General features: G+C 43.3%; 1 protein-coding gene across 1 annotated transcript in view; it reads left to right on the forward strand.

The window, feature by feature from the left end:
• Positions 1-26,850, forward strand: part of LOC311038338 (disabled homolog 2-interacting protein-like) — a 214,846-nt gene that overhangs the window by 118,744 nt on the left and 69,252 nt on the right. Inside the window, exons 4-7 of the mRNA XM_084047804.1 lie at positions 11,603-11,756; positions 14,142-14,240; positions 24,189-24,447; positions 25,369-25,664. Of these exons, the coding sequence (XP_083903930.1) occupies positions 11,603-11,756; positions 14,142-14,240; positions 24,189-24,447; positions 25,369-25,664 (808 nt within the window). The remainder of the gene's footprint in view (positions 1-11,602; positions 11,757-14,141; positions 14,241-24,188; positions 24,448-25,368; positions 25,665-26,850) is intronic.

Genomic DNA, 26,850 nt, shown 5'->3' on the forward strand with positions numbered 1-26,850 from the left:
ATATTCAAAGATTTGCACACATTTTCACGATTTTTCTAAAATAGCAGATCTACAAGCTCGTAGCGCGGCACTCGGTGCCGCGCTATGAGCTTGTATATCTGCTATTTTTGAATAGCCCAAAATGTAAAATAATGCTTTTTAGTTCAAATCTAAAAACGACACAGTTCCAGGTCGTAATGGGTTAAGCCTAGCAAGCAGAAAGGGCTGTCGGACGCTGCTGTGAGGATCTTCTTCAAATAATAAACCTTGTCTTATTCCTTCCCCCTGCGTGGGTCAGTTAGGTCATTTTGCCACGACATCCCCCGGGGCGGATGGGAAATAGTTTCTTCTTTTTAAAAAAAAAACTGCTTAACCCGGCAGATAGCTGCTCAGATGGCTCTGGTGAGCGGAGCGCACCGGGTGTTCAGGAATAAAGTGTCTTGCTCAGGGACACTTTTGACACTTCGACTGGAGCGAACCGAGCGTTGAACCAGCGGCAGGGACGTGCACAGATAGACTCTAGGTGTTGCTAGAGCACCTGCCCTTTGCCCTCTTGACCAGAAGTGCCCTTTTTTTCCCAGTTTACAGCAGGGGTCTTCAACAGGGGGTCCGGGACCCCTAGGGGGTCCTCAGAGTTACTACAGGGGGTCCGCCAAATCTTTATGTGATATGATTTTTCTTTTTTACCATAACCACTCGAAACCTAGCATCCCTTTTCTGAGGAGAACTTTAGCCAAAAATAGCCGATCTACAAGCCCACAACGCCTCGCGCTGCGAGGCGTTGTGGGCTTGTAGATCTGCTATTTTTGGCAAAGAGGCATAGGTGTAGAGGGGGAAAAAAAGCAGACCAAGTAAACAAAAAAAAGTATCATTTACTTGAGCACCTGCCCCTCAAAATGTCTGTGCACGCCACTGACCAGCGGCCTTGCGATTCCTAGACGGACTGTCTCCCCACTCGGCTACGGTCGACCCACTCTCCTCTCCTCTCCTCTCCTCTCCTCTCCCCATCATCCACCATTCATCCCACTGCTCTAGTTTAATTCCTGGCCATCTAAATATTTCAGACGCTACGCAGGAATTAGAGCACAGATTTGACCACCAGCCCTAGAAAACTTGCGGTTGGCTCCCACACGAAGGGACTATATAAAGCCCTGTAGTCAAATATGTAATTAAAAAGGTCAGGGCCTTGTGTCACTGTCGGAATTAGCGGGAATGCGACATCGGGGGGGAGGGAGGGAGGTGGGGATTGTGCAGTGCAGTAGAGTGTACACAGTGAAAGGACACACACACACACACACACACACACACACACACACACACACACACACACACACACACACACACACACACACACACACACACACACACACACACACACACACTAACTATCTCTTCCTTCATCTCTGCTGCAATATGGACGATATTCATTGTTTTTCTATGACCACCAACTCTGAGCGTTATTTCAGATTTCTTTGGCTGTCCAAAAAAATTGCAGATCTACAAGCTCATAGCGTGGCACCGAGTGCCACGCTACGAGCTTGTAGATCTGCTTTTTTGGAAATATCTTGAAAATGTGTGCAAATCTTTGAATATATATATATTTTTTAAAGCGAACATTTGAAACACAAATGTTTTCTAAATCCTAACAGTGGTGCTCTAACCTTTCCATGTCAAGGACCCCCAAAAATGTTCGCTTTAAAACATATATGTACTGTATATTCAAATATTTGCAAAAAGATTACACGATTTTTCAAAAGAATTGCAGATCTACAAGCTTGTATACATGATATCTTTGAATAGCCAAAGAAATCTTTAAATGACACAGATGCGTTCCCGGTCCTAATGGATTAAAGCGTTCTGGTGCCATTTGCACACTCTCAGAGTTAACATTAACATTCAGGAGTTTATACTGCGCACAGTAACTCGTCCCAGTGCTGGTTATCAACCTACTAATGTCGGGCCTCTTCTCAGAATACACCGGTGACTCATTTAGGAATCTTTGTTCCACCGTCTGCCAGCTAGTCAGCACTGTTCAGCACTGACCTCCATGTTCAATAGAAATCCATTTAGGAGAGGCAAGAGAGACGGGAGTAATGGGTTCAGAGTGAGTCTGGAGGAGGACCACACCCTTGGAGTCAGGACCTGGTCGACTTCCTGTAAAAAAAAAATAGAGCCCATCTGATAGTCTCTCTTGATCTGGAATCTGATACAGTATCAAATTCCAGGCCCCATGAAGGCGTCTAAGCACTTAAACCTCTAACAAACTTGGCTGCCGTGGGGTTGCTACACTAGAGACCATGCATGTGCAGATATGGCATGAGATAGGCCGGCTTAATGTACTGAAACGCTAAATGAAAGGGGTCTAACACCCCTTCCCCGCCCTTAAAGTTGTATGTCCTTTCCACTAACAATCACAGCTATTACTACAACGGTACAGTGCAGTGCAAGGTCACATTCCTTTGTAGCAGCAAAAACAGTAGACATATTAGTGTCATGCTATTTTGTGTTTGTGTTTTCTTTTTGGTTTATGAAGATCCTTGTGGTTTCTTGCGCTCTGCATATCTCCAAAGCATTAATATTGTTTTGCTACTAAAATGTTCCTACTAGCACAGACTGAAAACAGGTCTGACGCAGAGCACACAACTCGGAGGAACTCACACACCGAATGGCAATCAGATCCTCACTGAATGCAGCATTAGTGAATGAGTGCTGTAAGTATACAGGGACGTTCAGAGACAGAAAACAAGCGCTCCCTCAACAGCCCAGCACCATCACTCTGGGTCCAACTGAGGAAATGACTTGGCTTGACTTGTTTCGGTCGCGGTGCGTTCGGTGTTTATGTTTGGATGTTCTCTGTGGATACCACATTTTGGAGGATCTAACATGCATAATTCACAGAATACTAAGATGGAGCAAAGAAGAGGGGAAAGCTCCTTTTAGAGACATTATTTTGGGGGGAGAAAAACACTTGACATTGTACATTTATTGAACAGAGATGATTTTTTTGAGGATTTAAACCACACCGTGGTAGATGTGTACAGGGACTTAAATGACCGCCAAATGCAAAAACCAACGTATGGCGAAGCTTTTGACGTAAAACGCCTAGACCCAGTCCACCACAGGGGTAAACGGGCATTATACAACAGGTAGTTCCGACCAAGCAATCTGATTGGTTGAAATAGCTTTCTAGCCGTGCTTCAAACCAGCATCATAGCACGGGCCTAATCACATTAATAAATCACTCCGCAGTGCAGTCCAGTCCGCACCTGATTAGACCATTATATGGCACAGCTGTGCTGTGAAGTCACTCTGTCCCACGGTAGGAAAACAAACAGACAGTAGCCTGACCCACCGCCGCCACCGGAGAACAAACAGCTATGCAAAATGGACTATGTTGTTAATTTGGTGGATTTACGGTTGATCAATGGTTAGAAGGTTATAAATATCCTCCTGTGTAAAGTAAAATGACTCCCATTTCGTTAACAGTCCAGTAGGCTATATGCTCCGTCGTACGACCGTGTCACGCGGCCAAAATAGCCGATCTACAAGTTCACAACGCGTCGCCATCGCGACGCGTTGTCAGCTTGTAGATCAGTTATTTTGGCCGCGTGACACGGTCGTACGACGGAGCATATAGCCTACTGGAATTCATTCCACTGCGCAAGCATTGATAGCTCAGCTGTGTTGATGAGACGGTGCCTCAAACTCAAAGCACTGCTACAGGGACTATTTAATGTCTCTCAGTCAAAAACTCTTCTCTTTACAGGGAAACGGACAATAGCGAAACATTTTTATTATTAATTGCCCCACAATATGAATACATTTGGATGTGTTTTGTTGGTAACTGTTGTATAATCGCAATATTACACTCGAGGGTGTGCTTTACCTTACATTATTGGCACTTCAGTGATGCTGGCGGAACTCGGCTTCGCCTCGTTCCTGACCGCATCACTGGCGTGCCAATAATGACGGTAAAGCACACCCTCTCGTGTAATATTGCTTAAGTGTACAGTAGCAGAGCAAGATTCCTCTGCAGTGTCAAGACCACTGACTACAGTAGGATGTAAAGGATGAAAGCAGGATGTACTTTTGGCACTGCTCACAGTTACACCCTGTTCACTGTACTGTTGACAAGACACTTTGTTGTTACCTTAGCACCAGAATTTCCGATGATGACTGATATACACTTCCAAAATACATCCTGATGTTGTACCACATGCCCTCTCCAAACCCCCCCCCCCCCCCACAAACACACCACAAAGCTGCATCCATTCCACACAATGGCTTTATTACCGTTGCAAACACTGCCTTACTGTGCCATCAGCATTGCAAAGAAAACCACAGCCTACAGGACAAAAACTAGGCAGTTGTTTTTATTATACAACCAATTCTGCAGCGGTATAATTTGGTGAAATTCTACGAGCTCAAAACACGTCGCATCACTATTTCCACTATTTTCAAAAATGTTTGAAAATATATGAAATTCTTTCAACATGGAAATGATTATGAAAAAAAAATACACAGATCTTGTATGGGGGTCCCTGGCACAAAATATTTTCTGATCTGTGGCCGAGTACATTCATTTGGGGGGTCCGTGAAAAAAATTGAGAACCACTGATTTTAAACAACATTTAGAGACATTTACAACTACACTTTAGAAACGAGCCCAAAAAAGAAACGCAACCCACAACTACCAATATTTACAAGCTGCTTTGGAGAAAAACAAGCCCAAAATTGCTTAAAACTAGTAAACTTGGCAACACTGATCGACACAACAGCTCACACTTTGACAGCGTGGGTGAATTGTGGGAGGCGTGAGCGAGCGCTGCCAAAGTCCTACTCAGGAGTTTGCAGTGTAGAATCCCCAGTCTCGTGGGGAGCTCTTCGCCTGAGTCAGGCTGTCAGGACAGAGGCTGAGGAGAGGAATATTGATGCTGGGGGTTCATGATCTGTGGAGCGTGGATCAGAACCAAGGACCATCCACTGTTTCGCTGCAGATCCCACAGAGCTCTGCTATAGCCGGCCCCGGTGCTGCTGCTGCTGCTGCTGCTGGGTAGCTCCACCTCATTTGACTCCCTCTGTTCTGCCCGGTACCTGGCCAGCCAATCACAGAATGGAGCTACGGCATTAAAGACACTCCCACCACCACCACCAGCTCTTACAGCTGTGGTTTGCGGTATAGGCTAGAGAGAGGCTCTCAAAGGCCTCATCTCTGGAGTCAGATTGGAGCGTTGTACCTTTCTAAATGACTAACCGAGGGTTAAAATACAGCGGTTATGGTCGATTGCAAGGGAGAACGGACATGTGCGGTTGCCGGTTACAGTGTAAACGAGCTGTCACTCTTGAGTATTTAAATAACAGGTCATTTAAATAACAGCTAATTGTAAAACGCAGATATCTTTGTTGTGATTTATTCAGGGTGCAATTTGTGTTTGTGTGCGAGTGTGTTCATTCATGCTTGTTGGTGTTGAGAGAGAGAGGAGAGACGGAGAGAGAGAGAGAGCATGGGAGATGGAGAGATAAAAGTAGAGAGAGCTCAGACCATTGTCCATTTTCACACTGGGGGAAGTGGATTTAACAGCAGAGCTGGTTGACTGTACAAAGGACTGGCTTCAGTTGATAATGTGCCATTAGAGCTGCTGCTGCCGTTTAGCTGGTGAATGGTGATATTTTAGTCCACTGACTCACACATGATGCACAATGGATTAGTGTCCGGGCTCTCTGTGGAGGCGTCATTAAAACAATATTTTCTCTCATTACACCAATGACCCTCTCTGGATGGTCATCACCATGACAGTAGGCTAGTGTGGCTCTCAAAGTGGGGTCCTTGACCTTGATGGGGTTCTAGGGGGTCCCCGGCTAAATTAGGCAATTTATTGCATCAAAATCAGTTGAACCACCTATATACATCTATAAGCTCACAGTGCGTCACATTGCGATTCTTGTGGAAAAAAATGGTACTGTATCATTTAGTAGAGCGTGGGGAATAGTCTGTATTAGAGATGGTGCAACTGTTTGCATTTGTGCTAATGATTTTTTTTTTCTTGTATAATACCCCTTTAGTTCATTTTCGAGTGGCGCCCATGTTCTTGTAAGCATAATATCAATACTTTAGATGACAGGCGATATTATTATTATTATTATGAAGTCAAAGTGACTGTAGTTACTCTGCCTCCGTCTGTCTGCAGTGGAGTGAGTAACATCTGTGTGGTATTTCACTTACCACGGTGTCAAAAGGAGCAAGATAGAAGGCTCCAAAGTTGACTTGATTACAGCTTATTTAACTCTGTACGATCTTATACCTCCATGAGTACGAGTGCTTTATTTTATTTTTCTTCACAACAACCTGTAGACCAGTGGTTCTCAAAGTGGGGTCCGGGGACCATAGATATATATAAAGGCTAGATGACTCACCCGCGCTGCTGGCCAATGGAGTACGACGTTGCCACATGGCGGCCATCTTGCCACAGTCATACATAACATTATGTCTATGGTGCATGTACTATTGAAATAACCATAGCGTGCCCAATTTTCATCCGATTTTCAAACGGTTTGGTGTGTTGTAAACACCAAAGATGTTGTTCTGATACTGCATACTTATACTTCTTTTACATAAATCTTCTCTTCAAAATATTGTCCGATGCGGGTCCGCAGCTAAATACATATCAATTTGAATCCTTGACATGATGAAGTTTGAGAACCACTGCTGTAGACGATGCGCTCTCGAGTAATCATATTATTTTTGTCTGGATCATTGGCAGGGGTGTCGAGTAGGACACCCACTGGTTGACAACCACCACAACCACGTTAATGGTTATTGAAATAGATGAGCAGCGGAACCACATCAATGGACGGCACACGCAATGAATTAAATGGAATTAAAGTAGGCTATGCGCATGCACTCAGGCCAAATACATATCATTTTGGGGGTCCTCGACATGAAAAGGTTTATGCACCACTGATCTAGCAACATACGTTTTTTCAGAAAACTGTTAGGATTTAGAAGACATTTGTAGAATTGGCCTCAGGTCAATGGGTTAAAGGGACCACACAGTCCCATAATTGTCTACCAACTGTTGGTAGTCATGGCTGCCAGTTCCCACCTGATGTTGTGTGGGAGTCCAGACTGCTCCAGACCGTACTTGATAACCGCTAGCTTGCATAACGTCTTCAGGCTAGGACTCAAGTCTAGGATATACAGGTGTTCACCCTGAACAGGGTTTGTGTAGTCTCTGTCCCCTCCTCCAAAGAGGATGATACGACCTCCAACCATGCAACAGCACATAGAATACATCTCTGAGCACAGGCCTTTCCCCTTGTGCTCAACCGTCCTCCAGGAGAAGGACTCTGGATTGAATTTCCAAATATCAACATGGGAGGCGCCACCACATATGTACAGCTCTCCATTGTGGACAAAGGTTGAATGGCACGTACGTCCTTCTGGAAGAAGCTGTGCAGATTCAGAAGGTGTGCTCAGCCAGCAGTTGGTCTCTGTGTCAAACACTCTGATGTTGTTGCCAACCATGTCCCCATAGCCCCCATAGCCACCAAATACAAACATTTTTGTCCCGATGATGGTGGCAGAGTGCCACGACGAACCGGGTGGTGTGTCTCTGGTGTTAATGAAAGACCAGACCATTGTGGCGGTGTCCAGCTTGTAGATGTCATTGTTGAATCTATTGAACAGGGTGTGTCCTCCAAAGACATACATGACCTTCCCCAACACACATGCTGAGTGGCCGATTTTCTTCTCTGGAACAGCCCCAGAAATCTTGGGCGTGGACCATCTGTGGGTGTCGACATCAAATGCATAAAGAACATTGCAGATGTCCCCAATGATGTGGTTGTCCTTCATATTCACAACCCCCCCCAATATGTAGATGATGGTATCACCTATCAGCACAGCTATGTGGCCACAGCGCATGGATGGAACCTTGAGGGGACCCTCTCTTCCGTATGTCACTAGGGGCAACGTCATCCAACGCAAAAGCACAGTGTCGAAGACATGCACATCAATCAGGCTGTACTTGTAGGTCTCCCTAGAGAACCCCCCAAAGGAGTACACGTTGTTCCCCACTGACACAGCAGCATGAAAGGATCTATTTGGACCCCCTTTCAGATGCATGGCCCAGTGAAACATTTCACACAGCTTCCCAAGATCTTCAACGGCTTCCTTCCTGTCTGACCGTTATAGGAAATCGGCAAATTCCTCTCGTAGTGTCATCGATTGCGACCGAACCCGTCTGAGGAGTGGAGTCCTACTTGATGCCTATTTGAAGGCCAATCTATGATGCCAGTCATCTCCATATTTGGACTAAGTGTCCGCCCAAGCCGCCTGCCCAAGAGGGTTTATTTGTCACTCAGTCAGAGAAGCAGCAAAATTGTGATGTGGCATCATGCGACTGTGCCAACAATAACAATGTAAACTAGAAAATGTGCTCCTCGGAGCACAGGTCTCCGCCAGTACTATTCCTGATTAATACTGTCTTACCTATTTATATCACACTAGAGTTTCGGGGGGCTACGCCCCCCTCAACCCCAGCCGCGCACGGGGCCCAGCGTGGGTGCGTGTATATTGGGGTACCCAAATCGCCGGAGTGAAAGTGTCCAAAAAGGAAAAAAAAAAAAAAAAAAAAAGTTGGAAAAAATGTTAATAGTGATTGTTACTTTGGTGGTCCGCGGACCCCCTGGTGGTCCGCCGACCCCTGTGAGTGTTGGGACCCCCGGGGACCCCCCTGGAACATGGCGGACCCCTTCGGCAGTTTTAGTTTTTTTCATGCACGGTTTGCTTGTTTCTGTCGCTTGTTTTTTAAAACCTGGCAGCAAACTTGGCAACCCGACTGACATCACTGACCTATCCTTGGTATTTGTACTTCCGGGTTGCATAATGATGACATCACTGTCGAGTCCTGTGGTGTCATGAACCTAGGCAGGTTTGTTTACCAAATTACCCTGGGCAGCGTGCTGTGCTGTGGCGGTGGCTGTTTGTTTTTGTGTTTGGGATGAACATGGCACGTGAAGGACGGACATATTGTGATCGAGACATGAGTGAAGTGAAAGTAACGGCCTGGGTGGAACAAAGGAGGTACGTAAGAAGGGGGTGGGGGTTGAAGCAAAGGAGCTGTGTGTGTGCTGTTGTGGAGGACATGGGCAGAGTGCAATGGCGGCCGCTCGTGTTGTTTCGGCGAAACCCGTCGCCGTGCGGTGTCGGTGGTGTGCACGGTAAACGGTACGAAGCTGCCTCCCCTTCCGTTTTGTCCGACATTTGGTGAGTAGAATTAATTATGTTGCGCGGTGGAAAAGGTGTAGTGAGCAATGAGAGGTCCCCTACGCGACGCGTAAATTCAGCGCGGCCGCCGTGGCGAGTCAGTTGGCGACATGTGGTCTGGCGGTGCGTTGTTTATTCGATAACAGAGCTGTGGGGTGTCGCACCTAGGGTGCGGAAGTCGCTCGCCATTTATATAGTTAGATATTGTCACGTGTCACTTGACCAATGTTAGCTTAGCTTCAAAAAATGTAAATGATTTTTTGAAGCACATTTGCCATTTATAGGTTTTTATGTCATCATGCGTCTCGCTAGCCAATCAAAGCATTGGTGACAACATATTGTCACGTGTCACGTGAAGCTTGACCAATGTTAGCTTGGCTGAGACGGACGGACACACGGAAGGACGGAGACGAAAACATACTCTCCACCTCTGGCAGAGACAACAATGACAACGTCATAATAATAATAATAATCATACTGAATATAAAGCAATGTCCCTGACTTGTCTCCAATGTGGATTTCAGACTTCATGTGACCAGCCTGTGACATCAGTAATTTATGATGTCAGTCGTCAATCTGTGACAGTGGTTATCAAACCTTTTCATGTCAAGGACCCCCAAATTGATATTTGTTTGGCACCCATTTGAAATATTTTGTGCCAGGTACCCCCAGAACAGAAGATTTGTGTTAAAAAAAACCAATACTTTCAAGTTTTTTCTTTTTTAATATAAAAAAATTGCAGATGTACAAGCTTGTACATATGCTATTTTTGAAGTGCCAAATCTTGCTGGGTACGCCCTGGAACGTTAATTACAGCGCCATTAATATAATGTTTGGGTCACTGTTTGAATGTGACACTCATCGTTAGTTCACCTTCACCCTGTGTCATGAATTGGAAAATTATGTCACTGAATGCTTTGATCTCATCAGTTAACCTGGGCAAAACATGACTCAGCAATTGGGGTGGTATGACACTGTAAAAAGCACACTCTGGCTCCACATGAACTTCTGTTTAATTTATTGACGTTATTTGGACTGCTGGCCTTCATAAGTATGAACAAATGACACAAACCCAATTCAGTAAAGTGATTTATTTGTGTTTCCATGTCGGTATCATAACCCCGAACCACCCTAGCGTAGCCACAAAGACAATCTGGGAACCCATTTGGTTATAAAAAAAAACAGGAACTCGGTTTGGCTCCTCCCCTTTCTTAGTCCACTTCCTCCTGGGTGCTTCTGTGTTTATTCCTACTAACAACAACACTACATGTTTAAGGCAGCCGTGGTGCTGAGTGCTGACAGTTTCTGCTGTTAGCAGAATCTGCCTTGAGAGATTATTAGCACAAAGGTGACAACATGCAAATTGACATTCTACGATTCATGCTTCGTCTGAGAATAACAGACCTACAAGCTCGCAACGCGTTGCCTTCGTTGCGAGCTTGTAGGTCGGCTATTCTCGGCCGTTCTCAGCCGTGCGACAGAGCCTAATTTATGATAAATTAGGCTCGTCAGTTGTTGATGAGAGTTGTGTCCTCCTGTCACCTGTGACGATGTCCTTTTACTTACAACCGCGTTTTGTGTCATTTTACAACACAAGCTTGCCATTTGAGATGGCGTGTGTGTGTACTTGTATTACCATACTTGTGAGGGCCGAATGTCCCCACAAGTATAGCAGAATTTGTGAAATAGGACATTTGCAAGGAGAATTACCCTGGTCTTTTTTTATGGTTAAAACAAGATAGAGTTAGGGTTTCAATCAGGAAAAGATTGGGGTTAGGATTGGACATTTAGAGGTAAGGTTTAGTTAGGGGTTAGGGTTGGGAGTTATTCAGAAGATAAGCAGTTCTACAAAGCTGACAACGTTTCGAAACGCAGCTCGTTGTGAGCTTGTAGATCTGCTGTTTTCGACTTCAGGGTTAGGGTTAAAAGTGGCAACAAGAAAAAAGGGCATTTATAAAATCGCTGTCCTAAAATGTTGATGTTCTCCCAAGTGTGTGTGTTGTTCTCCCAACAAAAAAACATAGAATGTTGAATATCGTCTCTGTCGGGTGAAAAAAAATGGGTGTCAAAAACTGTTAATTTCCAGGATTCAAATTGAAAAGTAGCAAAAGTAGCCAATCCACAAGTTCAAAATGAGCCGCGCTTCGAGCTTGTGGATCTGCTACTTTTGCTACTTTTGTGTGACGCTGTAGTATGATCATGTAAGCCGTTAAATTTACGAGAAAAAAAACACACTAAAAGGTTAGAATATGGAGATAAGAGGGTTTCTTCCCGACAGCCACCGATACGGAGATACAAGGTTTCTTAATCTAAATAGGGTGACTCATCTTCCTCTCCTCTTTCTCTCCCTCTCAGATCTCATCTGATGCCGAGGCTGAAGGAGTCTCGCTCCCACGAGTCGTTGCTCTGCCCCAGCAGTGCTGTGGAAGCCCTGGACCTCAGCATGGAGGAGGAGGTCATCATCAAGCCCGTCCACAGCAGCATCCTCGGCCAGGACTTCTGCTTCGAGGTGAGGGGAGGGAGACCGTTAGCTTAGCATGTTATCCCATTGAGACCTGAAGCCAATTCTACATGTCTCCTAAATCTCAACAGTATTCTGAAAAACGTATGTTTCTATATCAGTGGTGCTCAATCTTTTTCATGTCAAGGACCCCCAAAATTGTACATTATATGTACTGTACATATATTATATGTATTTGGCCGAAGACCCCCATCAAAATATTTTGTTCCAGAGACCCCCAGAAGCAACGATTTGAGTTAAAAATGTTCGCTTTAAAAATATATATATGTTCAAAGATTTGCACACATTTTCATGATTTTTCAAAAATAGCAGATCTACAAGCTTGTGGCGCCGCGCTATGAGCTTGTAGATCTGTAGCTATTGTATTTTGTATATATGTAGCTATTTTTGAATAGCCCAAAGTGTAAAATAATTCTCCTAATGGGTTATGCTATGAATTAATTCATTTTTTGAAAACATATATTTTTGGGGCTTTTTGCCTTTTATTTTCATAGTATAGTGCACTGGTTCTCAACCTGTGGGCTGGGACACCCAGGGGGGTCCCCCACATGATTAGCTTAATTTGCAACGTTGTTTTCTCACTTAACTCATTGAGTGCCATTAACGTGTTTCATGTGTTTCAAACAAACCAACATACAGCATAAGTGTATACAGGGCACATTTCTAAAGTGAGAATTTAAGGACTTTTAAAACCTTTTTTACACCTGAAATGATTTTTTCATTGCGTCAAAAGTAATCAACAGACTACAAAAAAAAATCGTCAAACATATTACCTAAGAAAGAGGTAGTGTAAAGAAAAGAAAATAGAAAATAGCTGATCTACATGCTCACAACACGTCGCAATGCGAGGCGTTGTGAGCGTGTAGATCAGATATTTTCACAGTTTTTATCTGCGGAACCGAATCAAACATGCCTCAACTCCTACAATTCCAAGTGCTTGTCAGGGTGGGGGGTCCCCAGTTCACATATGATTATTTTGGGGGGTCATGGCCTGAAAAGGTTGAGAAGCACTGGTATAGTGGAGATTGACAGGAAACAGAGAGAGAGAGAGAGAGACAGGGAGTGACACTCGGCAAAGAGCGCTGGGCCCGGGAATCGAACCCGCGACGCGCTGTCAAGCATCAAAGCCAGTGTCAGTGGTACGCGCCTTAACCACTCGGCTATCAGGGCCCCATGAACGGGTGCATTTCTCCTTTCCGACATGTCGCCTTTCCGACGTTGACGAAGCCTATACCTAACCCTAACCCTAACCCTAACCGCACGCGGAAGCCACTAGTCGGAGTGGTGAGATGTCGGAATGGAGAGTGAACACCCCCATGAACAACCACCTTTTACAGACTATACAATTACAAATAAGGAATTGACTGTGGCCATAACATTTCAGTATATGTCCAGTCCAAGTTTTTATGTCAATATCTTCACAAATAAAACGGCATAACAGCAATATACGTATTGCTTTCTGTTCAATAAAAGTTGTGCACTTTACCCATCAGCAGTTTCACACAAAGGTTGTCAATGTTTCATCGTTAAACGGAACGGTAAAATAGATTTTTTCCATTTTCCATTTTCTACCACGTAGCCTTAGGGGTTCTCGTTGCTGTCGGGCAGAAACGTCATATCTCCACATTTCCAACCTTTTTTTTAAATGTTTTTTTGGGGTGTGAATTAATGCCCTGCCCCTATTTTGGCAAAAATAGCCGATCTACAAGCTCACAACGAGCTTGCAGATTGGCTGTTTTCGGCGAATAGATTTGGTGTAGAGGGGAAAAGGAGGGGGCCCGTTATAGACCCCTGGGGGACCCCGGTCCTCTTAAGCACTTAGGATTGAAGTGGATTTAAAGCACGTCTGCACTGTTTATCTTTTGACCTTCGTTGTGTTCTCTGTCTGGTTGATATTCAAGAGGTGTGACTGTCAAACTCTATTCCAATTGGTGGAGTGTAACTTAAAGTACATTTACTCAAGTACTGCGCTTAAGTACAATTTTGAGATACATTTTTACTTGAGTATTTCCATCTTGTGATACTTCTACTTTACTACATCTCGGAGACAGATTTGTACTTTTTACTCCAGTTCAATTTGACAGCTTAAGCTACTAGTTGCTACTTGCTTTACAGATTTAGATTATTAACGTGCATTAACCACCTTAGCTCTATTTTGTGTCGGTGGTTAAGTAAAACATCTGAGTACTTCTTCCACCACTGCTGTTTGATATTCAAGCGATGCAATTGTCAAACTGTGTGTGTGTGTGTGTGTGTGTGTGTGTGTGTGTGTGTGTGTGTGTGTGTGTGTGTGTGTGTGTGTGTGTGTGTGTGTGTGTGTGTGTGTGTGTGTGTGTGTGTGTGTGTGTGTGTGTGTGTGTGTGTGTGTGGCAGGTAACCACCTCCACAGGAAGCAAATGCTTCTCCTGTCGTTCGTCAGCAGAAAGAGACAAATGGATGGAGAACCTGAGGAGAGCCGTGCATCCAAACAAGGTAGGCATGATGCAGGGGGGACATAAACAAGGTAGGCATGATGCAGGGGGGACATAAACAAGGTAGGCATGATGCAGGGGGGACATAAACAAGGTAGGCATGATGCAGGGGGGACATAAACAAGGTAGGCATGATGCAGGGGGGACATAAACAAGGTAGGCATGATGCAGGGGGGACATAAACAAGGCAGGCATGATGCAGGGGGGACATAAACAAGGTAGGCATGATGCAGGGGGGACATAAACAAGGTAGGCATGATGCAGGGGGGACATAAACAAGGCAGGCATGATGCAGGGGGGACATAAACAAGGTAGGTATGATGCAGAGGGGACATTTAGGAGAGAACATCCACTTGCGGAAAGTATCTCCGAATGCTATGTAGAGTCTGGAACTACATCTGCCGAAATCTGAGATAGGAACCTGTCATCTGTTCGTCATTTCCATTCATTAAAATATGCTGAAAAGCTAATTTTGACATTGCATTTCTGATAAGCAGCAAGCTATGTATGCTTCAACTAATTTGATTTGCCGTAGGACAAATATACACGACTGCACAGACAGACAGGGGGGAGTTTCCCCGGTAGGACGTAGCGCGTGGAAGGAACATGTTATTCCAACCAGTTCCCTTCCCCTGCATCAGGCTCCAAGGCTGTCATGGGGGAGGCGGTATAGCGACCAGGATTAGTACATGTTTTTGTGAGGGTATTAACTACCCTAGGAGACACAGGGAGAACATACAAACTCCACACAGAGTAGGATCGCTTTCAGCGCTTCCTTTGCACAGACTGTATGATAGATAGACAGACTGTATGTCTTGTATGATAGATAGACAGACTGTATGATAGATAGACTGACTGTATGTCTTGTATAATAGATAGACAGACAGTATGATAGATAGACAGACTGTATGACGAAAGCATTCGAAAATTGTGTGAGTCAACACTCTGGCTCGACAGAGGAAAGTAAACTAAGTACATACTCAAGTATTATTACTGCAAAAAAAAAAAAGTGCAAATTTGAGGTACTTTTACTTTCATTTACGTTTTTCGACGATATAGAGTTGGGAGAAAAGTGTCATTATGGAGACGTGAGCAGAGCGCTGGGTTTTTGGCTGTTGAACCCGACAGCCAGGTGTACCGAACGGTGGTGTTTACATGCTGGATGGAAATGCACCTGGCTGCATCACTAATGCCTCCACTTAACAGCTCAATAGCTGCATTCAAATGAGGCCAACTGTGCACTTCCCTCTGCTGTTTTTATAATGTGGAACTGGCTGCTTTGGAGCTTTTAGTTTAAAAGCTGTGTGTGTATATATATGCACTTGATATAACGTCTGCAAAATGTTATTCTCCATGTCGTACAACGGTGTCCCACGCCGGGAATAGCAGACTTATAGCCTGGTTTCATACCATAGACCCCGCCCACTCTCTGAGTGGACTGCCTCTTGGTCTGGTGTCGTAAATGTGAACCTAGGACTTCTCCGGTACAAAATGTATTGTCCAATGAGAGTCGGAGGTGGGCGTGGGGATCCCTTAGGATTGGTTTAGGGAATTTCTAATCCCCTCTCCCTTGTAATCGCCGACACATGGAGCCAATGTCAGACTGAAGCTCCACGCAGCTTCAGTCTGATAATCAGGCTAGCAGACTTGCGGTACGAGCTCACAACAAGTCTCCTGCTTACCCTCATGGGTCCATAATGGACTCTTTAGCCTTAGGGGTCTGTAACTCTGAGAGTGTACAAATGGAACCGTCCAATTTGTACACTCTCAGAGATAAATAGCACTGAGTACTTTACAGTGTAGACTGGGGTCCCAGCGTTATTTAAAAAATAAATAAAGACAAACAATATATATTATACATACATACTGTATATAACCCACCCTTCTCGATTATTGAATTAATCAAAAAAAAAGTATCAATAGATTAATATAATAGTAAATATATCTAGAAATATAGAAAATATAGTTAGCTGCAGCCCTTATTATGTCCAGCCAAGAAATGGTGCTTATCTCCAAGCATCTTCCTTCCTTCATGTAACATTAAAGAAATGACTCACTAATGACTGTGTTTTTCACACAGTTTTTTTTCCCCCAGGAGCTTTTTTTTTCCTGCTGTTACATTTGAACCCTATGGGAAAGCGGCCAAGCTGCCTTCTTCAAGCACAGAAAAGTTGTTTTCTTTTTCTTATTAAAAGGCGCTGATGACATGAAAACAATGCAGCGGTCTCCCTTTTGTCGTGGTCAGGAGGAAACCTTGTATGTCGGAAACCGTTAGCTTTCCAGGAAATGGAAAAGAAAAGAACCCGTGTTCCATTGGATCCAATGTAGTTATTATTTAGTCGCAAACTCTTGTTAACCACTTAAACCCCATATGGTTGATGCGGAGTCCAGTAGGGCTCTAAGCTAGTGTATTTTCAGTTTTCTGTTATTGTATAATAGACGTTCGACAAGCTCACAACGCGTCGCAGTGCATCGCGTCGCGTTGTGAGCTTAACCATGGATGCTGGGGTTAAAGTGGTTAATACGTTTAATTGGTTGAATATGTATGTAATCCACTGCATTTCATTTTCAAAATATTTCAAATATAGCGAAAATAACCCATCTACAAGCTCACAACACGTTGCGATGTGATGCGCTGTGAGCTCGTAGATCGGCTGTTTTTGCCACGCTGACACGGAAAAGAAGTGGCATTCATTTACGAAAGAACAAAAACCCATTAAAAAGTTGAAATTCGGAGATACAAGGTTCCAGCCCGGTTTGTTTTGTGAACATACCTTAAAGTACAACTTTTGGGAGGAAAGAATATTTAATCACCTCAAAGTTGTATTTGTCCTCAACTCCCCATGCAGGACTGTAAATCTCTCCAGCTTGGCTTTGCGGTTTTTAATTATTCAGTGATTTTAACAGATTAGTCGTGGCTAATACCTTTGGCAGAATCAAGACAGAACTCTTTTTTTCTCTGTTTACGTTGTGTTGCATAACACGATGGCTGCCATATTGCAGTGTGTTATTTTAAGAATTGTTTATACAGCACTTCTTTAATTAAAATAAAAAAACTGTAATTAGGGCTGCGACTGTTGATTATCTGCTTAGCGCTTATTCTATTGATTTCATTTTTGATTAATTGAATAATCAAGAAGCAAATGTTTGAATATTTATTTTTTATAGTACAACAGTGTCGTGCGAAATAGTATCTAAGTAATATCTAAAAGCTCACAATGTGTCAAAAGCTTGTATTTTGGATTTTTTTATTAAAATTGAACACCTAACTGTAGCAAAACAATAAAATAATGTAAAAATGCTAATGTTAGGCCATAATGAAAGAGCACTGCCTGCCCCATTAAAAGACACTGTAGTGTAACAGAAATAACCACAACACTAGGAAAGAGTGATAATCTGAACAATAAAAATGCAAAAAAAACAAGGTTGAATGTTTCTTCAATAGCTCACTCTCCAACAACTACAATAATATCTAATTCAAGCAAAAGCGATAATAAGTAATGTGTAATGTTTAGTCTCGCTCAAGCGATTTTAATAAGAACCTTAGTGAAATTTAAGCTTCTACCTTTTTACATAAAATAAACGCTATATAAGTGTGAAAAACAGAGTTTGCTAAGCTGTGAATTTTCAGCTGCTGTTTCCCTCCATTACCAATCAAAATGTGCTTGGCTGTTAGATCTAAAACTACCGTTCTGCACATACTGTAGGGAATAAAAAGTTTAAAGTCCTTTTCTAACATCCAGCCAGAAGAGAAAGCTAAAATAAATACGTGTTGCTGTCGGGCAGAATCCTCTTATCTCCATTTTCTAACTTTTTGTGTTTTTTCGTAAATCAACGCCCTACTTGATCGTGCTACAGCGTCACACAAAACACATGAAAAGTAACGTTTTGAGCTTGTAGATCTGCTACTTTTGATGCTTTTGAATTTGAATCCAGAAAAGTAACAGTTTTGGACATATGAGGTTTCCACCCGACAGAGACGATGTGTATGGCAGCTGAAATGTATCCAGAGGCCATAGGAAAGGGCCAAATACCAGCAATAACAGCATCTGCATTAGTTCTCTGTAAGGCAGGGTAAAGGTTTCAGTAAGCTGTTATTCATGAGTTTGAGCCTTACTGATCCCTATCAAAAATACATTACGAATTAATCACTCATGCCTGAAAGCTGCTAGATTTCTTGAAATTATTTATACTTTATTTATATATATTTTTTAATCCTTTTATTAAAATTGGCTAATGGGCGGGACCTCTTACGTCACTCTGACCAGCATGATATAACTACGAGAGTGAGACTCTAGCGTTGACTCTCATTGTAAGAATGGAATGCGGAAGTTCTCTTTCTCAATGAGGACGTTCCAATGTTTGGAACTACAGGAGGCAACATCCCGCTTTGCGGCGAGATCAAAGCGTGACGCAACTCTCTCTCTCTGACTCTGACACAGCCATGACACAGATTGGATTGGATAACCATTAACCCATTGAGGCCTGAGGTTCCAACCAATTCTGCAAAATGTCTTCTAAATCCGGTTTTCTGAAAAACGTATGTTTCTATGTCAGTGGTTTTCAAACGCTTTCATGTCAAGGACCCCCAAAATGATATATATTTGGCCGCCGACCCCCATCTCAAAATATTTTGTTCCAGGGACCCCCAGAAGCAAAGATTTGAGTTCATGTTTGCTTTAAAAGAATATATATATTCAAAGATTTGCACACATTTTCATGATTTTTCAAAAATAGCAGATCTACAAGCTCATAGCGCGGCACTCGGTGCCGCGCTATGAGCTTGTATATCTGCTATTTTTGAATAACCAAAGTGTAAAATAATGCTTTTTAGCTCAAATCAAAAGGTGACACAGATGCGTTCCAGGTCTTAATGGGTTAATGAGTTCCCAATGCAGTTACGCCGATCTACAAGCTCAAAACGTGTCACATCGTGACACGTTTTGAGCTTGTAGACGTGCTATTTCCACTGTTTTTGAAAATATATGAAACATTTAAAAAAAAAAAGTATATAAATAAATCGTGATTAGGCGATTATGTAATAATTGTGCCAATGCCGATGAAAAAAAAAACGCCCGTTCAAACAATCCTTCTGTTCTTCAAAGCCACCGTCTGCAGCCATCAGACCGCCAGCACATTAATTAGTCGTCGAAGAAGCGCTTGGCTCTAATGTGGGCCGCACACCAGGAAGATGTCAATTATTAATGAACAAGTTTTAACCTATTGATGTAAATGATGACACAAAACTCAGCCTCCCCCCTTCCAAAATAAGTGTCTCATTTATTTTAATCATTAAACTGAAGAAAGTGTAGACGTCTTAACATTGAAATTAAAACTGATCAAAGTGTATTGGCAACTTGTAGCACCAACATAGCTTTGCATCATTTAGAAGACAACTCGCAAAACAGTATTTCCAGGCACCGGAGCCTGCCCCCGTTGGAGGAAGAGGCTAGGGCTGCACAATATATCGAAAATGTTTTAAGAGGAGCAGCGAGAGACTGTATTACTGAGTTGGTGGCATATAATCATATTCATTGTCAATAGCAGCTGTAGCCAGGTGTAATGTTTTCTGTAAAACCATGTTGTTGAAATGGAAATATAATCCATTTCTATCTTCTTCTTTTTTCAGTGTGTGTGCGCATACACTAGGCTATTCATTGTCTGGGTTCTGTGTGTGCAGCAAACCTAAGGCAGAAAGACATTAAGACTGTATACTTCAATATGTGTTTACTTATCGTGAGTAATATCGTCATCGCAATATTCAACAATGTAACCGCATATTGCATGTATTCCTAATATTATCGTGCGGCCCTAGAAGAGGCCATCACCTGGTGGTACTGGGGTGGAAGTCTAAAATAAAATGTAATGCCTACAATTCCAAGTGCTTATCGGGGTGGGGGGTCCCCAGTTCAAATCTGATTATTTCGGGGGGAGTCGCAGTCTGAAAAGTTTGGGAACCCTCCCTGCGTAGAGGAGACGAGAGTAACCTTGGCTTCCCAATCTTGGGCATGTCATTATAGCGCTGTGATGCGTCGGTGAGCTTGTAGATAGGCTATTCTCGCAGTAATTTAGAATATATCTGTGGTTCAGTGGTTAAGTAGTCTCTAGAGAGAGAGAGAGTGTTGGCCCACACAGTATCTCTTGGCCTACGCTATGTCGTGCCTTCATCAAAATCTAAGGCAGGTAAAAGAAGCTTTAATTATTTGGGGCAGACCAGATTCGAATTGGCTTCATTGATTTCTCTAAGGAGTTTTAACAGGATTACCATGGGCACACTTACCAGTAGCTGCTCCTGCTTTGATGTGTAGCCAATTTTATACTGGTTTCTTTCTTGATCTGTTCTTCTTAACTCTAATTCTATTTTCTACTTTTATTCTCCTTGAGCTAGCTGGGTAGTCGGCGGATGCTACATGGTTGTCATTTGTATTGTCCTGTGTTTGTTATTCTGGCTGTGTAAACTGTGTAATATCTCTGCCAGTTCACACTGGTAAAATAGACTTTAGTCTCAATTTGGTTTTATACTGGTTAAATAAAATGCTTCCGCCTAACGGTCTGTTTATCGGAAGAGCTGAAAAAGCTCCCCTACTCCTTGAGCAGTGGGTGTAAATCAGTGGTTCTTAAACGTTTTCATGTCAAGGACCCCCAAATTAACACGTATTTGACCACGAACCCCCAACTGAAAATCCTTTGTGCCAGGGACACCCTATGCATGATTTGTGGTGTTATTATAAATATATTAAAAAAGCGAATTCTTTTCAAGATTTTTTTGAAAATGCACGGTGGCCAGGTGCAGTCGGTAGCGCGGTCGCCTCACAGCTAGGTTTTATTCCCGCTGTGGGCGCTGGTAGCGTGTCCTCTCCTCTGCATCATCAGTGCCCATACCATAGGTGCGGTTGGCGAAAGGGCCTTTCTGTGTGGAGTTTGCATGTTCTCCCCGTGTCTCCTAGGGTAGGTACCCTCACAAAAACATGCAGTAATCCTGGTCGCTATACCGCCTCCCCCTTGATAGCCGGGGCGCCTGATGGAGGGGAAAGGAACTGGTTGGAATAACGTGTTCATTCCACGTGCTACGTCCAACCGGGGAAACTCCCCCCTGTCAGGTGATAAGAAGGCTAGTTGGCTCTCATGCATTGAAGGAGGCATGAGCTTGGCTCTGGGCTCCCTAGGCTGGCAGGGGGAGTGTAGCGCCCAGGATTACTTAGACAATTGGCACTGGGTGAAAAGGGGGTGCAAAATCGTGGGATGAAAATAAAAATATGCCGATACATATAGGATTCAAGTGCTTAAACTTTAATGCGATATTAACTAATTTATCTGGGGACCCCTGGAACCCCTTCAAGGACCCTTGTGGAGAGAACCACTGGTGTAAATAATTCCTACTGGGAACCAAATTAGTCGAAGCCTACAGTACCTAGGTTGCTGCATAGCAGAAATGGAAATTTAAAAAAACATATTTTAAAGGTATTTGAAGATAATATGTCCGTGAATGACAAACAGATGACAGCCTCCTGTGCGGGACATTCAGGGGGGCGTTGGTACAGACTGTCTGTAGCATTGGCAGACTGTGGAGGAGCTGTCTGGCTGGACAGACTTGTGGTTAAGTGGGTAAACAGGTCACTCTGGGACATGGCAGGACTTTCATTGAATAATTTAAATCGATGTCGTCAGTCAGTAGCTCCGTCTCAGGTAGAACTATCCTTAAAGTCTCATTTCTATGCATGCTAAAGCTTCCCTGGCTAATGGGATATGCTGAAGGTCAGAATGATGGGGGGGATAAAAAAAAACAGGACTACAATTCTAGTATTTTTTTTAGTATTAAACAAACTAGTATTTAATAAAGGAAACACGTTTTGTACAACTTGGATATATGGATGGATAGATGGACTGATGCAAGTAATATACATGTAGACCAGGGGTCTTCAATGTTTTTTCAGGCCAAGGACCCCTTAGCTGAGAGAGAGATGAAGCAGGGACCCCCACTACATATTGTATAAGATTGTGTTGCATATTATACTTCTTCAGAGATATCATAGATAGCTTCATAGACTTGACGTGCATTATCTTTCCTATTAATTTGTTGGATTTGTGTTAATGTGTATTTTCAGACGGTTAACCTTTTAAACCCTTAATATTTTGTCAACTTGACCGTTGGCCGCTCTGTACTTGGTCTGCTCCTTTTTCCCTCTACGCCAACTCTCCGAAAATAGCCGATCAACAAGCTCACAACAAGCTCACAACTCACAACAACCTCACAATGCCTCGCAGCGCGAGGCGTTGTGAGCTTGTTGATCGGCTATTTCTGGCTAATGTTCCCCCATCACACAAAGATTTCGCGGACCCCCCTGTAGTAACTCTGAGGACCCCTCTAGGGGTCCCAGACCCCCTGTTGAAGACCCCTGATGGATAGATAGATGAATGAATGGATAGATGAATGGATGGATGGATAAATGGATGGACTGGTGAATTGATGGAGTGAGGATTCACAGTTTTTCTAGTCGTAGCCCAGTAGGATTAGTAGTAGATCAGTATCGGTGATGGCATTGATTGCAAAGAAGAATTCCTGTAGAATCGTTCCTGCAGTCGTCAACAACCCTGAATTACTAGACACTTAAGATTGTGCTGAAGAGGACATAACATTGCCCAGGGCAACATTTAACTGCCTATACTTCAGAGATTGGATAATTGCAAAGTAAAGGAAATTAAACAACTTCCACTCATGTGATCAGTTGATTCTTGATAAACAACTTCAATATTTATAAGCAGAAACTGTTGTTTTATAAATTTAATTACTGACAGATATAACGACCTCCTGATTAAATGCATCTTTGAAATGTGTTAAGCAGTGAATTCATTGATGGATCAGTAATATTAAGACGGTTATACGATGGCCTCTGCTATGATGAGTATGATGATTGTGGATGTATTCAGAAACCATAGGAAAGGGCCAAATACCAGCAATAACAGCATCTGCATCAGTTGTCTGTAAGGCAGGGTAAAGGTTTCAGTAAGCTGTTATTCATGAGTTTGAGCCTCGCTGATCCCTATCAAAAATACATTATGAGTGAATCACTCCATATGCCCTATTTCAGAAATAGGGAAAATAGCCGTACAAGCTCACAACGTGTAGAGCTGCTAGATTTCTTGAAATTATTTTGTCCTGAAAATGTTTAGAACATTTCTATCAAACGCAATGGCCAAAGAAATCTAGTAACGGGCAAAAAAGGAAGTAAGAGATCCACAAACCAAAGTTGGCTGCGTGCGACCCCATGTTTGTGGAACGCCAATCTAAGCGATGCGATAACAAATGCTTGTGCCGCTCGCCTTCAAGGCTACAGCATTGTAGTGTGTTGTTGACATGTGAAAAAAGCAGTCATTTATAGAGGCAGAGCCATTTATTGGAATAATGTACCACTTGACATTAATCTAATGTCTCCTTTAACCCTTTAAGACCTGGAACGCATCTGTGTCACTTTAGATTTCTTTATATATATACAAGCTATATATATATATATATATATATACAAGCTATATATATATATATATATACAAGCTCATAGCGCGGCACCGAGTGCCGCGCTATGAGCTTGTAGATCTGCTATTTTTGAAAAATCTTGAAAGAAAATGTTTTAGATTTTTTTTTCAAAAAAATGTTTTTTTTTAAAGAATTGCCTCAGGTCTTAAAGGGTTAAGAAGAGGCATTTACTGGACTGCAGATTTTACGTTATTTCGTACCAGTGTTTATTTTCGTATCTGTTTTTATATTGATATTGATGTAACTGTAATGTGAATGAATGCAATTTGACATGGTAACTTTTGAATGTGTTTTGTAATATGTTTTTTCTGTGGACCCCAGTAAAAGACTAGCCATGGCATTATCAGCTAACAAATAAACATCCAGTACTTGACCTCGTCTCCTCCTATCTTCTCTCTCTGTGTGTCTCGTCCGCAGGACAACAGTCGGCGGGTGGAGAACATGCTGCGGCTGTGGATCATCGAGGCCAAAGACCTGCCCGCCAAGAAGAAGTACTTCTGCGAGCTGTGCCTGGACGACTCGCTGTACGCCCGCACCACCTGCAAGCTCAAGACGGACAACGTGTTCTGGGGCGAGCACTTTGACTTCAACAACCTGCCCGCCGTCAAGAGCATCACCGTGCACCTCTACAAAGACACGGACAAGAAGAAGAAGAAAGACAAGAACAACTACATAGGTGAGGACTGGAGGGGGAGGGCCTGTCGCGATTGTTACTTGATCACCCCGATCACAATAGGCTCTATGCACAGCAGCCATATTGGAAAGAAATGGGCCTCTTCTTACTTCCTTCACAGGTGTTACCAATGATACTAATGAAGGCTCCGTTCCATTCTGGTCAGGGTGCTGATATCGTGCATGTTGGCTCACTAGAAACACTCCATTTTGGTTCCCAAATGGCCCCTTATGGTGGGTGTGTAACTCTGAGAGTGTACAAACGGGTCCATTTGGTTCCATTTGTACACTCTCAGAGTTATGGGGGTCCTTGAAAATAAGGCAACCACTATGCCACACTAAATGGAACGGGGAGCCGTCAATGATTAGTGTCATTGGTAACACCTGTGAAGGAAGGAAGGAAGGGGCCCAATTCATTCCCAATATGGCTGCTGTGCATAGAGCCTATTATTTGAGATAATCGCAGTTATTTCGCATTTTCGTCAGAATTGTTTCCATTCGTCTATATAAATGAATCGAATGATAAATACAGATCGACTATTTTAGCTATTTTTTGACATTTTTGAAAGTCTATAAGTATTAAATATATTTTGGTTTCTTGGCCACAGTACATTATTTATTTTCGTTATTGATACAGGTCATTTCTGTGTTTATTTAGTTTATTTTATTTTTCATATCTACGCTGTGCAACGTTTTGTTTACAAAGCCTAAAAAGCCAGCAGAAAGGCATCCAATAATCAATGCAAAAAAAATACATTTAAATCACAATTATTTGTATGACAATTAATCGTCAACTAAAAGCATCATGATCGTTGCTATCCCTATCGAAAAGGTTCAGTTCAGAATTCAATGGACAGGTGGCCCATGTTGTGAGGGTTCGCCGCTATGGTGTGACATCATCACGCTCTCTTTCTTGGACACACAGGACTGGTCAACATCCCTGTGGCGGCGGTGACGGGCCGCCAGTTCGTGGAGAAGTGGTATCCGGTCAGCACGCCCAACCCCGCCAAGGGCAAGACGTCGGGGCCCATGATCCGGATCAAGGCGCGCTACCAGAGCATGAGCATCCTGCCCATGGAGATGTACAAGGAGTTCGCCGAGTACACCACCAACAACTACATGCTGCTGTGCTCCGTGCTGGAGCCTGGCATCAGCGTCAAGAACAAGGAGGAGATGGCGTGCGCCTTGGTCCACATCCTGCAGAGTACTGGGAAGGCCAAGGTCAGTAGTGCTGCTGCTGCCGTTGTTGTTGTTGTTGTTGTTGTGGTGATCTCTCCATTCTCTCTTCATTCATCAGTGGTTCTCTTTTTTAATTTCACATAGTTTACCCCCAGTTGGATATGCATTAGGCCAGTGGCTCTCAAACTTTTTTTAATGTCAAGGTCCCTCACAGCTCTGAGAGTGTACAAAATGGAACGGCGCCATTTATACACCCTTAGAGTTACAGACCTCTAAGTGTCTATTTGGAATATCCTAACAGAACCCTGAGGGTCCCTAGAGCACCACTGTATTAGGCCAAGGAGGACCCCCCATTTGATACAATATGAGACGCCATTCAACCACGCTCGTTTCACACTGTTTCACAAATACTACATCACAACTTGGTCATACAAACATTTTTTCAGTCGTGACATTTTATGTTGCTTTAATCCATACCTTTCTGAGAAATGGTGGATTTCAATGATGTAATTATTATTGTGCAATAGAAAAAAAATGTATGTCACGAAAATGAGGCTCACTCCAGTGAGCCGATCCAGCCATTGGCCTGGATGCTCATACGATGAACTCTTGACCAGATCAAGAGGAGACAGCAGGTGATTTCCTGTTCTTGCAGGGAAGCGGTATTGCATTTTTGAAGGAGCGCTAATCCCTAAGCATGTCCCCCCCCGCAGGGCTAACACACTAAAGCTCAGACATTCCTCTGTAGCGGTGCCGTAGCCTCATGCCAGACTGCTCTGCCGTGGTCTGTCCCTCAACAGGAGGTCAATTAGCTGGAGATAATCTTCAAATCCATCTTAGACAGCTGTGTTTTGCCATGACTGTACTGCTTCGCTCCCTGTGTCTCTGCACTTCCTGTTTGGGGAAAAAAACTAAGATTTTGGCTATGCACACATACGCACAGACACACACACGCACACACACACACACGCACGCACACACTCACACACACACACACACTTGTCTTTTTGGCATCTGGAACTTGCATCAAGGACGGTTCACGAGAAGTCAACATCTTGCTTTGCTTGTTGAAAACCCCCCTTGCAGCCAGAACTGCAGACTCACTCTCAATTTTCCGCTGCAGTCAGTTCACCTCTTCTGACTCCACCTCATCCCCCCTATAGCACTCCTCTCTCCTTGTGTACCTTCTTGTCATCTTTTGTCGATAGATGCTATTTTGCTTTTTCTA

The sequence above is a fragment of the Gymnoscopelus microlampas genome (genome assembly GCF_963454915.1).
Source record: "Gymnoscopelus microlampas genome assembly, chromosome: 21".
Taxonomy (NCBI): domain Eukaryota; kingdom Metazoa; phylum Chordata; class Actinopteri; order Myctophiformes; family Myctophidae; genus Gymnoscopelus; species Gymnoscopelus microlampas.